Here is a 13,707-nt window from a genome sequence, read left to right as displayed (position 1 = left end):
TGACCCTCTCTCATGGTCACCTTCGAATGAATGGTTATTTTTAAGAAATTATTCTGGTTGCAACTTCTACTTAAATGGACCTGTCACCACCTCTGCATGACTTAGTACACAAAAATTACCCAAAAATACATCTTTGGGCACACACATGTGGAATTGTGCCTTGGGTAATAGAGTGCTCCCCTGTGTTCATTTATTTTTGGAATCAACCCTGATATCCTGGATGACTTAGAATTCCTTGGGATAGTCATATGACATCTCCCATTCCAAGAAGGAAGTATTCTTCACTTCCTTTTTAAAAATAAATTTAATTTTAAGAAGATTATTATGTGGTTATTTTAACAAAGGAAAACAAATGAAATGAAACATATAGAGTAAAATGTGAATACCTTTTCTCCAATCTTGTTAATAGTTTGATGTATATCCTTTTGGACTTTCTTCTATAAATAATTATATATGGATAAATATAATTACCTTTTTAAAGAATGGGATTATTATGCCTACTGCTTTGCTCTGTTATTCTGTAAATTCCCTATTTAACAACATGTGTTATACCTGAATCTATTCTCAGACCATCTGTAGCTGCTTTTTATACACTAACTAGAGGACCGTTGCACAAATTTGTGCATGGGTGGGATCCGGCTGGCCCGCCCTAATTGGGACTGATCAGGCCGGCCTGGCTTGGGGGACGGGCCACAGGCAGTTGGCCGGGTGGCGCCTCCTGCCCCCGATCAGGGTTGGGGGGGCCGACCAGGGGCGGGGCCAGCCAAGGGGTGGGGCCTGGAGAAGACCCACTGAGCTGGAGCTGAGCATGGGCCCCAGGGTTCCCAGGGAGGACAGCCTCAGCAAGGAAACAGAAACCACCAGAAGGCTCTGCAAACAGGCCCGAGTTCCCTTTGGCCAGGTGGACTCAGAGCTGGTGTCTCTGTGTGTACCTTAGACATAGCCGGCACTTGCCTTGGTCTGTTGGTCAAATACATTGCATCGAAAAACTTGTTTCCCTTCTTCTCTTTGGGCCCTTACAACAAATACAATCACCTGGAATTTAGGCCTAAGACAACTGGGTAGCAATCTCCACAGAACAGAACACACTGTTTTAGAGTCTTAATTCTCCTCTAAAATGTGCCCAGCTGCTCCTCTTTAGCTGGGATAGACTGAACTAAGGAACCAAAGACCGAGTTTCCTTTGAGGTGGGATCCACTGGGAGCCGGCTGGTAGCAAGGCCCCTCACAGGCGGCTGCCTTTCCTCCAAGCTCGGTGTGCTCTGAGCCAGTCTGTTTCTGGTAGTGCTGGGTCCTGTGGGCTGTTGGTTGGGTGGCAGTCCACAGGGTTTCTCTCCACCACCTTCCTGGCCTCCCAAGCAGTACCCTCTGGCCCGGCGTGCCAGGTGGCTGTCACTAGAGCCGGGACATGGAGAGCAAAGGAGCTGGACCTGCAGGTGGCTAGGCCGCACCCCCTCACCCCACTTCTGTCTTGCTCCTGTGGATTGAGCCAAAGCCCACTGCCCGAGACTGACACCATGTGGGGAGGGTCGCAGAAAGGAGAGGGGTGCCCTGACCTGCCAGCCTTGATGACGATCATCTCGGTGCCCAGCTGATTGAATTCATCCCACAGAACCTTCATCTCACGCTGGCCACCTTCGTGTTCTTCTTTACTGGCACGTTGGCGGCAGCCATGCATCCGGCCCTGGGGCCCTCAGGCTCAGCAGCAGTGGTGGTGGTGGCCCCTGCGGCCGGCATGTCATACCAACCGGTCGTTCCGGTTGTTCCGCTGTAATGGTCACTGGGCTTTTATTATATAGACTAGAGGCCCAGTGCATGAATTCGTGCACAGGTGGGGGCCAGCGGCCTGGGGGAGGGGCCATGGGTGGTTGGCCAGCCGGCCCTGCCCCTGATCGGGGTGTGGAGGGCAGATCTGGGTTGGAGCCGGGTGGAGGGAGAGGCTGCAGGCTGATCAGGGTGGTGGGGGCCTATAGGGTGTGGAGCCGGCTTGGGGGCGGGGCTGCGGGAGGTTGGACAGCTGGCCCTGCCCCCTGGTCGGGCCGGTTTGCTGGCCACAGTGGGCATTATAGCGACTGGTCATCCTGTTGCAGCATTACGGTCGCTGGCTTTTTATATATATAGATGGCTGCTTAGTGTTCCTTGTATGGGTGACCAGAGCTCTACTGATAGACATTTCAATTGTTTCTAATATTTTGTTGCTACAAACAATGTTGCACTGACTTTCTGTGTAACTCTGTGTGTGTGTGTGTGTATCTTTGTACACTTAGGCAAGGATTTCTATAGAATAAGTTCTCAGAAATAAGATTTCTGGGTCAGTGAGTATGTCATTAAAATTTTTGATGTCTATTGCCACATTTATCTCCAGAAAGTTCAAACCTGTTGCACTTCTGATATTGAAAGTGCTTTTTAACCATATGTTGCTAGTACCCCAAAAGTCCATGTTCCCTTGTTCCCCTCTGTCACATCGCCCTGAAAAGCCCTAGCTGCCCTGGTTGGTGTGGCTCAGTTGGTTAGTGTATCTTCCCATACACTGAAAGTTTGCAGGTTCGATTCCTGGTCAGGGCATATGCCTAGTTTGTGGGTTTGATTCCCGGTCCGGGTGCCTACGGGGAGGCAACCAGTCAATGCTTCTCTCTCACACTGATGTTTTTCCCTTTCCCTCTCTCTAATATCAACAAGCATGTCCTTGGGTGAAGATTGGGGGGGAAAAAAAGCCTCAGCCAATTCTTATTTGCCCTGCATTGCCATGAGGCGTGGTACCACCACACATCTTGGGTTTCTAATTTGATTTAGACCCTTTATTGTTCCTGGTCAATAGTTTTTCCTATGTCCCATGCTGGCTATTCTAAACTTCTAACAGTCCTGTCACACCTATGCCCAACCCTGCTACTTTCAGCTGATGACTCCCCTTTCACTCCACATCTCTATCACCACATTCTGTCACATCCCCCTCTTTAATTTAGTTCCTATCCATTCCCTCTCTCTTGATCCCTCTGCCACTATGTTGGCTTGGAATGCCATCAGAGCTCACCTGTTTGCTAAAGAGAGACCAATTTATCTACTGACTAGAGTCCTGGTACATGAGTTTATGCATGGATGGGGTCCAGCCAGCCCGCCCTGATTGGGGCCAATTGGGCCGGGCCAGCCAGGGGGAGGGTACACGGGAGGTTGGCCGGCCCGCCCTGCCCCCTACTGGGGTGGGAGGGGTGGTTGGGGGCGGGACTGGCCAGGAGGAGGGGCTGCAGGCAGTTGGCGGGGCCAGCCCTGCCCCCTGGTCGAACTCTGGTTGAACTCCTGGTTGAGGGGACAATTTGCATATTACCCTTTTATTATATAGGACTAGAGCCCCGGTGCAGAAAAATTTGTGCACTCGGGAGGGGAGGGGGGTCCCCCAGCCTGGCCTGTGCCCTCTCGCAGTCTGGGACCCCTCGGGAGATAATGACCTGCTGGCTTAGGCCTGCTCCCAGGTGGCAGAGGGCAGGCCCAGTCCCTAGGTGCAGCCCCTGGTGGGGCTCAGAGCAGGGCCGATTGGGGAGCTGGGGCACCGCCTGTCATGCACAGAGCAGGGCGGATCGGGAGGTTTCGATGCCACCCTCAGTCACACTCAGGGTAGGGCTGATTGGGGGGTTGGGGCACCGCCCCCTGTCACACTCAAGGCAGGGTCGATGGGGAGGTTGCGGCGCCACCCCCTGACACGCACAGAGCAGGGCCGATCAGGGGGTTGGGGCGCTGCTCCCTGTCACTCACAGAGCAGGGCTCATCGGGGTTGGGGCGCTGCCCCCTGTCACTCACAGAGCAGGGCCCATCAGGGGGGTTGGGGCTCCGTACCCTGTCACACACAGAGCAGGGCCCATCAGGGGGTTGAGGAGCTCCCCCCTGTCATGCACAGAGCAGGGCTGATCAGGGGGTTGAGGAGCTCCCCCCTGTCACTCACAGAGTAGGGCCGATAGGGGAGTTGGGGCACCGCCCCCTGTCACACACAGAGCAGGGCAGATCAGGGGGTTGGGGCGCTGCACCCTGTCACACTCAGGGCAGGGCCGATGGAGAGCTTATGGCTCTACCCTGTCACACACAGAGCAGGGCCGATCAGGGGGTTGGGGCACCGCACCCTGTCAAACACAGAGCCGCAGGGCAATCAGGGGGTTGGGGAGCTCCCCCCTATCAGGCACAGAGCAGGACTGATCAGGGGGTTGGGGCACCTTCCCCTGTCACGAACAGAGCAGGGTGGATAGGGAGGTTGTGGCCCCGCCCCCTGTCACTCACAGAGCCGCAGGGCGATCAGGGGGTTTGGGCACTGCCCCCTGTCTCTCTGATCCCGTGCCGGGTGGCCTTGCAACTCCGCTGATCCCGGTGCCGGGAGGCATATTACCCTTTTACTATATAGAATAGAGGCCTGGTGCACGGGTAGGGGCTGGCTGGTTTGCCCTGAAGGGTGTCCTGGATCAGGGTGGGGGTCCCCACTGGGGTGCCTGGCCAGTCTGGGTGAGGGGCTGAGGGCCGTTTTCAGGCTGGCGGGTGACGAAAGCTCCCAACAGCTCCTTTTTTTTTTTTTTTTTTTCTTTTATTCTGGGCCAGCTTTAGCTCTGAGGCCTCGGCTGCTGAAAGCCGGTTTCTGGCCTTTGTTTTTCCTTCTGTATTTGATACAATGTTGCGGTCTGGCTGGCTGAACCTGGCTGACTGAAAGCCGGTTTCTGGGGTTTTGTTTAGCTTCTTATTTGCAACATAGTACATAGTTGCTTAGAGTTGCAGCTGAGAGGCCGGCAACTCAGGCGGGGAACGTTGGATTTCACCGTCACAGGAGCAAGCAAGCCTCCCTGTTCGCTTCAGTGCATGGCTGCCGGCCGCCATCTTGGCTGACAGTTGATTTGCATAAGGATATGCTGATTATCCAATGGGAAGGGTAGCGGTCGTACGCTAATTACCATGTTTCTCTTTTATTAGTGTAGATTGGTCTTCCTGCCTCTTTCTTCCTTCTAACACACTCCAGTTCCCCTTCATGCTGCAGCCAGCATGATCTTTCCAAAATGAAAATTTAAGCATATTAATTTCTGTTTTTTAAATATTTCAGTGAAAGACCCATAGAAGCATTCCACTTTCCCTGGTATGTGTTTTAACATTTTATCCCCTTGGCCCTTACCTTTCCTTCTAGTCTTTTCTCTTTCTACTATCCCATGTATGTCCAGCCAGGCCCACCTACTTGTCTTCTGAACCTGCCTCCAACACATTCTGTGTCCTCCCCCTGGAGTGCCTTCCCCCTCATCCATCATTCAGCCCTGCCCAAATCTCCACTTTCTCAAAAGTCTTTCCTTCACTTTCTTTTTGTAGCCAAATCCTTTCTCCTCTCTGCTCCTAAGTGCCTAGATTATATCTCTGTTATAGCAATTGCCACTTGGCTACAGAAAATTTGCATAGTTCATCCCCCCTGTTAAACTGTGATTAAAGATGCATTCCTAGTACCTTTCACAAGGTCCTGACAGGTAGGTGCTTAATAATTGTTAATGAACCTCAATTTCCTCACGTGTAAAACAAAGATTAATGACTTGCCCAAGATTATCCAGCTAGTAAGTTATGGAGTAGGAACTGATGCAAAATTCTGTTCATTCCCCACCCCTAAAACATCTATTTGGAGATCAGTGTAGGATCACACAGAGTAGAGTATGGATGTTGGAAGTGAAAAAAGTGTAACTGATTTGTTTATCTGTTCCCTCTTATTAGCACTTTTAAAAGCCCATTCTCTCCCTTTTTCTCTCCAAGGTGTATGGCTGGGGTTACAATGGCAACGGTCAGCTGGGCTTGGGAAACAATGTCAATCAGCTGACCCCTGTGCGAGTGGCAGCTTTGCACAGCGTGTGCGTGAACCAGGTATGTGTGGTAGACTCTTGGCTGCTGGTCTCCATCTAGCTTCCCTGCTCTGACTTGGAGGAATATTGGAAATTTACTCGTCAATAAATCTTTTAGGATAATACTCTGTCCCTGAGTCTTTCACGTCCAATATTATATCTTCCCTAAATTCTGATGATGAAAAGGAACACCATGGTATTGACGAGTAAAAATAAAGATTGGAAGAATTCAGTAGTCTCAGGTTTAGGCTTTCCTAATGCTGTTTTAATGTTTCAGAGAATGTTACTCCACACCTGATGATGAATTGGCATTCTGTAGAAGCTGGCTGTAATCTTTAAGTAGATGTTTCCCCTGTCTTTCCTGTTTTCCTGTTTATGGTAATCATTTAAATTTACTTGCAGATTGTCTGCGGCTATGCACACACTCTAGCACTAACAGATGAGGGCTTGCTCTATGCCTGGGGAGCTAACACGTATGGGCAGCTTGGAACTGGCAATAAAAATAACCTGCTAAGCCCAACACACATCATGGTGGAGAAAGAAAGGTAACTTGGCTGTAGTATGTCTTGGGGTTGTGTGTGCATTGTGGACTTAGGACTGTGTGTGCTGGAGCTGTGGTGTTTGGCTTTGTAACTCTTGTTTATTAACATTCTCATTTTGAACAAAGAGTTGTAGGACCAACTAGAATGAGCATAAAGTTGATATGATTCTTATGAGCTCTCTAAAATAACCTCCTGATTGACAGGCATTAATACATCCTGGTATAATTCCTACAGACTTCTTGTTGCCCATTTAGTAGGGAAGTAAAATAAGGTCTGTCACTATCTTGAAGTACAAACTTTTCTGTTGAGCCAACTAAAACAACATCTAAATAAATAAAACCTGCCCTTGAAAGGTCATTATCTGTTTAAATATTGATTTGATGTAATGTGTGTTACTGGAATAGATGCGTAGTGTTTATTCAGCCAAATTGTGAGGTTTTACTTGCTCAGTTTTAGAATGTCGACTTCTGATTCTGGGTCCCTGCCTAAGAAGCTGTCTGAGAAATGTAGTAACTTTGGCTTGATGTCCATTTGGCTTTGGGTGTTCAGAGTTCATGACCCCTAGATCAGTGCTTATCAGCCTAATGAGTGTTGTGAGCTCTTTTAGGGATGAGAGAAAAAGTTGTATTTGAAAGGAAATTACCATTTCGAAGACAGTATTTTTTTTTTTTTTGCTACAGTTTAAGCTGCTACAACTGTCAGCACATTTTGTCAGAGCCCACTTTACTCATTTACTTTGGTTTTGTTAGGTCTGATCAAATAATCGAATCAATACCCTCTCCCCTGGGAACTGACTTTTAGGACATTGGTAAGGGATTATACATTTATTAGGTCATCTGGATACCAGATGGGCTGAGATCCGAAATGGTGCCAGCCCATCTGGTACCCAGATGACCTCATCTATATATATAAAAGCCTAAGCGACCCTTATGACCGAACGACCAGAACAACTGGTCCACCAGTCGCTATGATGCACACTGACCATCGGGGGCAGATGCTCAACCCAGGAGCTGCCCCCTGGTGATCAGTGCACTCCCACAGCCAACCTCCCGCGGCCCCTCCTGTGGCCCCTTCCCCACCCTGGCTGGCCAACCTCCTGTGGCCTCTCACCCTCGGCCAGCCAACCTCCCCCAGCCCCTCCCCCCAATGGCCAACCTCCCGGGGTCCCTCCCCCCGCCAGCTGGCCCCCTGATAGGCCTCAATTGCTGGCCAGGCCAAGGGACCCCACCCGTGCATGAATTCGTGCACCGGGCCTCAAGTAAATTTATAACCCCTTACCACTTTGTCCTCGTGTGCGTTACTCCTTTGGAGACCCTAACAGGTTTCTATTCCCTTTTTCTAAGTTTTCCTCAGTAGTTATGCATTATTTATCTTAGGAAGAGGTTAGGAAGAGAAGTTAGGGGCACTCAGGAGAGGAGAAATACAGTACTCTTGCTCTGATCTTTTGGTTTTGTCTACAGGACATGATAGCGAATGTTTCTCAGTCTTGAGCTATTTTTTGAGGTGTTCTAAGCATGAACTTTTTATTTACTTTGTGTGATATGTTGTGGGCTTTTGTAGTATAGAAGTGACATCCATTTTTCTTAAAATTTTTCAGAGTAGTAGAAATTGCAGCTTGCCACTCTGCCCACACATCTGCCGCCAAGACCCAGGGAGGGCACGTGTACATGTGGGGCCAGTGCCGGGGCCAGTCCGTGGTCCTGCCTCACCTCACCCACCTCTCATGCACGGACGACGTGTTTGCCTGCTTTGCCACTCCCGCCGTCTCCTGGCGCCTCCTGTCTGTAGGTAAGAAAGCTCAGGGCTGTTTCCACCCAGGAAAAATAGTCCTATCAGCTGACCAGTTTGCTTGCATATTTCCTGTTTGCGGGCTTTTTTAGGTTCTAGAATGTTTTATTTTTTATTAAATTTAATATCTTTCCTCAAATTAGATTTGCATAATAAAACTTATTAATATGTTATGAAACATTTTATGGATTATTTTCTCCCCTTAAGTGCTTTCATTTTAATTGAGGTGAAATACATATACATAAAATTAACCATTTTAATTCAGAGTCATTTATCACATTCACAGTGTTGTGCAACCACCATTGATATCAAGTTCTAAAACAGTTTCATCACCCTAAAAGAAAACCCTGTACCTAGTAAGCAGCCACTCTCTATTCTCCCTTCTCCCCCCAGCCACTGGACAATTTGGTTTTTGTTTTACGCATTTTTCTATTTCGGATATTTTATAATAGCATAATACAATATGCAACATTTTATGTCTGGCTTCTTTTACTCAATGCTTTTGAGGCTCATTCATGTTGTAGCATTTATCGGTACTTCATTCCTTTTTATAGCTGAATAGTATTCCATTGTATGTATACACCACATTTCATTTATTGATGTATATTTGGATCGTTTCCATCTTTTAAACATTGTGAATAATGCTTTTATGAACATTCATGTACAAATATTTGTTTGAGTAACCTGTTCCTAAGTGCTTTTATTGTTATACTGGTACTTGATTTATTACATAATTCAATATAATGTTATACAAAATTGAATTTTTAAAAAACTGAAGAACTTGTGGTTTTTTAAGGTGGTGTTTTAATCTTTCTTTCTCCCTTTTTTTTACAACCAATCTCAAATACTTTTATTTTAGAAGGGCATCAAAACTGTGGTGTTTGAAAGGGTAGTGGAATTCAAGGTGTTTTTTGGTTACATAACCTGTCCATTTTCTGAATACTATTTCCTTTAAGAGTTCATTATTGGTTGAAAGTATTAAGCTGTCATAAAGCTGAGTAGCTGTAAGATATTTTAATCTTTTAATGTTATTTCGTGTTCATTTCTGCCTTTTTGCCAATGTATTTCTTCTAAGTTATTCTATTGTTAACATGAAGAGAAAATAAATAGGTCATGATGCCTCGTGTTTGAACATTAGCATAGCTCTTTACCACCAAGGGGTTTGGGTTACTCAGCAATTGATATTGAAGGCTAGTCTTATAACACATGTCATGTTGAGCTGTGTCAGATAGCTGGAGCTGTCCCATCATCAGGTGACCGGTTTTTAGGTCACCTGGATACCAGATGGGCTGAGTCCCAAAATGGCGCCAGGCAGGAGTATGTTTAAGAGTTAAGCTGCTGCTCAACTTAAAGTGAAACATTGAACATTTTCATATATATTTTGTAATAAAGCAAGTTTTACAGTGAATATTGTGATTAGAAAAATTAAGTTCACCATAAATATCCTAGAAGAAAGCAAGCAGTAAAATCTTGAACATTTCTTGAAGCAGTATTTTTTTCTGATATAAAGCTTCAGACAAGGGAGTCAAAATAAAAATAAACAAATGGGACAACATCAAAATAAAAAGCTTTTGCACAGCAAAGGAACCCATCAACAAAATGAAAAGACAACATACTGAATGGGAAAACATATTCGCCAATGATATATCTGATAAGGGATTAATATTCAAAATTTATAAAGAACTTACACAACTCAACACCAGGAATACAAACAACCCAATTAAGAAATGGGCAAAGGACCTAAATAGACAGTTCTCCAAAGAGGACATACAGATGACCAGTTGAATATGAAAAAATAATCAATGTTACTAATCATCTGAGAGATGAAAATTAAAATGACAATGAGGTATCACCTCACTCCTGCCACTATGGCTGTCATCTACAAATCAACAAAAATAAGAGTTGGCGAGTATGTGGAGAAAAGGGAACCCTGTTGCACTGTCGGTGGGAATGCAGACTGGTGTAGCCACTATGGAAAACAGTATGGAGTTTCCTCAAAAAATTAAAAATGTAACTGCCTTGTGACCCAGTGATCCCACTTCCGGGAATATATCCTAAGAAACCAGAAACACCTATCAAAGCATATATGTTCACCCTTATGTTCATGGCAGTATTATTTACATTAAGGTCTGGAAACAGCCCAAGTGCTCATCAGTAGATAAGTAGATAAAAAATCAGTGATTAATTGATGGAACCAAGATTGTGGCATTGATAAATTCCAATACTTGCTGCCTCCCACAACCACATCAGTATTACAACTAAAACACAGGACAACCATCATTCAGAACCGCCTGAAATCTGGCTAAATGGAAGTGCCACAACTGGAGAATTAAAGAAGAAAGCACATTGAAACTAATAGGAGGGGCGGAGGCGCGGAATGGGCTAGTCGGACACCTGTGTGTGGCATTTTTTTAATCAGGAGGGATATATCGACTGGAGGCCTCCTGTGAGGAGCAAGGAGTCCCAGCGTCACACCAGAACCCTTAGCCCAGGCTTCCAGTGCTGGGAAGAGAAGTCCCCTAACTTTGGGCTGTAAAGACAAGTGGGGATTTTTTTTTTTTGTGGCTGAATGATGAGACTGCCGGAGTCCCAGTAGTCTCTTAAAGGGCTGGTGCATGGACTTACTTGGACTCACTCTCTCTGAGCTCCAGCGTTGAGGCAGTGGCTTGAGGAATCCAAGGACATATGGGGAGGAAAACTGGATTGTCTGGCATCAGGGGTGCTCATGGGATTCATTGTTCCTATGTTGAGACATCCCCAGTCGTAGGGCTGATTTGCAGGTGCCATATCTGAGGCTCCACAAACCTGGCTCACACTTCACTCTGCCCTGGTGATTCCCTGAGACCCCACCCCATCCAGTTTGCAGCCCCACCCAAGTTGTTTGCAATGACTATTCCTTATGAATGGCCTGTCCTGGCTCAGGCTTTAGACTTTCCAAAAATCTCAAACAAGAAGCAGCTGGAGTGAGTGTGCCCCAAACCTATCAATAAGAGGCCCAATCTTGGCACTAGCAGCAGCCTACCTTGCTTCACAGCTTGGCCTCTCCTGGGCACTTCCAAGCCCAACACAAACACAGCCATCTGCAGATCGCTGTGTAGCTCCTGCTGGGTGGCCCCAGGCAGTGGCTGACTTTGTACCTCCTGGGAGGCACCAGAGCCAGTGCACCCAGTGGACAGCTTCAGACCATACCAGATTACAGCTCTACACATCCACAAGTGACACATTCAAGGAGCAGACTCAGTGAGCACCAAAGCCCCACTGAAGCAAGTCCTGCTCCATGGGGTGTCTCCTGCACAGCAGCTCTTCCACTGTAGTTGCAGCTGGTCCTCACAGCCAATTGGCCTGGAGGTCATTTCCTCCCAGTGACACCAACAGCAATCAAGGCTCAACTACAACAAGACTGTGCACACAGCCCACACAGGGGTACACTTGGAGTGTCTAACTCAGGTGACTGGGGAAGCTGAGCCACTGGGCTCTGCAGGACACCTACTACACAAGGGCATTCTGCCAATTCCAGGAGACATAGCAACTCTACCTAATATATAGAAACAAACACAGGAAAATGTGGAGACAAATAAACATATCACAAATGAAAGAACAGAAGAAATATCCAGAAAAAGAACTAAATGAACGGGAAGCAAACAAACTGCTAGATGCAGAGTTTAAAACAATGTTTATAAGAATGCTCAAGGGTCTTAATGAGAGTTCAAGGCGCTTAGTAAGAACTTCAGAGACATGAAAAAGGACCAGTCAGAAATGAAGCATAGACTAACTGTAATAAAGAATAATTTACAGGGATTTAACAGTAGAGTAGAAGATGCCAAGAATCAAATCAATGATTTGGAATATGAGGAAGCAAAAAACACCCAATCAGAAGAGCTAAAAGAAAAAATAATTAAAAGATATGAAAATAGTATAAGGAGCCTCTGGGACAACTTCAAGCGTACCAACATTTGCATCATGGGGGTGCCAGAAGGAGAACAGAGACAGCAAGTTATTGAAAACCTATTTGAAGAATTAATGACAGAAAATTTCCCCTACCTAGTAAAAGAAACAGACTTAAACTCCAGGAAGCACAGAGAGGCCCACACCAAAAACATCATAATTAAAATGCCAAAGATTAAAAACGAAGAGAGAATCTTAAAAGCAGCAAAAGAGAAAAGCAGTTAGTTATATACAAGGGAGCGCCCATATGACTGTCAGCTGATTTCTCAACAGAAACTTTACAGGCCAGAAGGGAGTGGCAAGAAATATTCAAAGTGATGAATAGCAAGGACCTATAGTCAAGATTACTCTACCCAGCAAAGCTATCATTTAGAATTGAAGGTCAGATAAAGAGCTTCACAGACAAGATAAAACTAAAGGAGTTCATCACCACCAAACCAGTAATAAATGAAATGTTGAAGGGTATTATTTTTTTTCGGTTTTTTAAATATATTTTTATTGATTTCAGAGAGGAAGGGAAAAGAAGAGAGAGAGAGAAACAACAGTGATGAGAGAGAATCATTGATCAGCTGCCTCTTGCAGGCCCCACACGGGATCAAGCCCGCAACCCAAGCATATGTCCTGACCGAGAATGGAATGATGATCTCCTGGTTCATAGGTCGACGCTCAACCACTGAGCCATGCTGGCTGGGCTTGAAGGGTGTTCTTTTAGAAGAGAAAGAAGAAACGAAGAAGGAAGCTAATGAACAAAATAAACTGGTGAAGAAAATAAAGCCAGAAGCATGGAAACATGGAAGAGACTGACAAATCTCAGAGGAAAGAGGGGTGGAAGAGATTAACTAAAGAACTTATATGCACATATGCATTACCTAAGGACACAGACTTATAGGGTGGTGAAGGCCTGGGGTGGGGCGGGAACCAGGTCGAGGGGGGCAGTGGAGGGGGAAATGGGAGACATTTGTAATACTCTCAACAATAAAGATTTTTGAAAAAGCGATGGTACATTTACACAATGGAATACTACTCAGCCATGAAAAAGAAGAAAATCTTACCCTTTGCAACAGCATGGATGGACCTGGAAAGCATTATGTTAAGTGAAATAAGTTCACTCGTATGGAATCGAATGAACAAAGTAAACTAACAAAATAGAAACAGACTCATAGATAGAGAACAGCCAAAAGCTGTCAGAGGGGAGGGGATTTTCGGGGATGAGTGAAAAAGTTGAAGGGATTAAGCAACAAACAAACTACAGCCCTTCCCAGTGTGGCTCAGTTGGCTTTGTCCCATGCACTAGGAGGTCTCCAGTTTGGTCAAGGGCACATGCCCAGGTTGTGGGCTCGATCCCCTGGTGGGAGGCATACAGGAGTTGGCCGTCGATGTGCTCTCACATCAATATTTTTCTCTCTCCCTCTCCCTTTCTCTCTCTCTTAAAAAGAAGAACAAAACAACAACTTGTAAATAAGGTGATTACCAGAGGGATAGGGCGTCAGAGGAGGTGAAAGAGGATAAAAGGGGGATAAATGGTGATGGAAGGGGACTTGACTTGTGGTGAATACAATACAGTATACAGATGATGTATTATAGAATTATACA

At 46.1% G+C, this 13,707-nt stretch overlaps 1 protein-coding gene across 4 annotated transcripts in view; it reads left to right on the top strand.

Annotated features, from left to right (window-relative positions):
* Positions 1-13,707, top strand: part of RCBTB1 (RCC1 and BTB domain containing protein 1) — an 81,596-nt gene that overhangs the window by 43,382 nt on the left and 24,507 nt on the right. For all 4 annotated transcript variants that reach the window (XM_070409086.1, XM_070409084.1, XM_070409085.1 and 1 more), the window contains 3 exons: positions 5,754-5,861; positions 6,242-6,384; positions 7,979-8,169. In XM_070409086.1, the coding sequence (XP_070265187.1) occupies positions 5,754-5,861; positions 6,242-6,384; positions 7,979-8,169 (442 nt within the window). The remainder of the gene's footprint in view (positions 1-5,753; positions 5,862-6,241; positions 6,385-7,978; positions 8,170-13,707) is intronic.

This window comes from Myotis yumanensis, unplaced genomic scaffold (assembly GCF_028538775.1).
Source record: "Myotis yumanensis isolate MYYU_CA2020_CCGP unplaced genomic scaffold, mMyoYum1.0.hap1 SCAF_3, whole genome shotgun sequence".
NCBI lineage: Eukaryota > Metazoa > Chordata > Mammalia > Chiroptera > Vespertilionidae > Myotis > Myotis yumanensis.
Note: the sequence above shows the minus strand (reverse complement) of the source record. Positions and strands in the feature narration are given on the sequence as shown.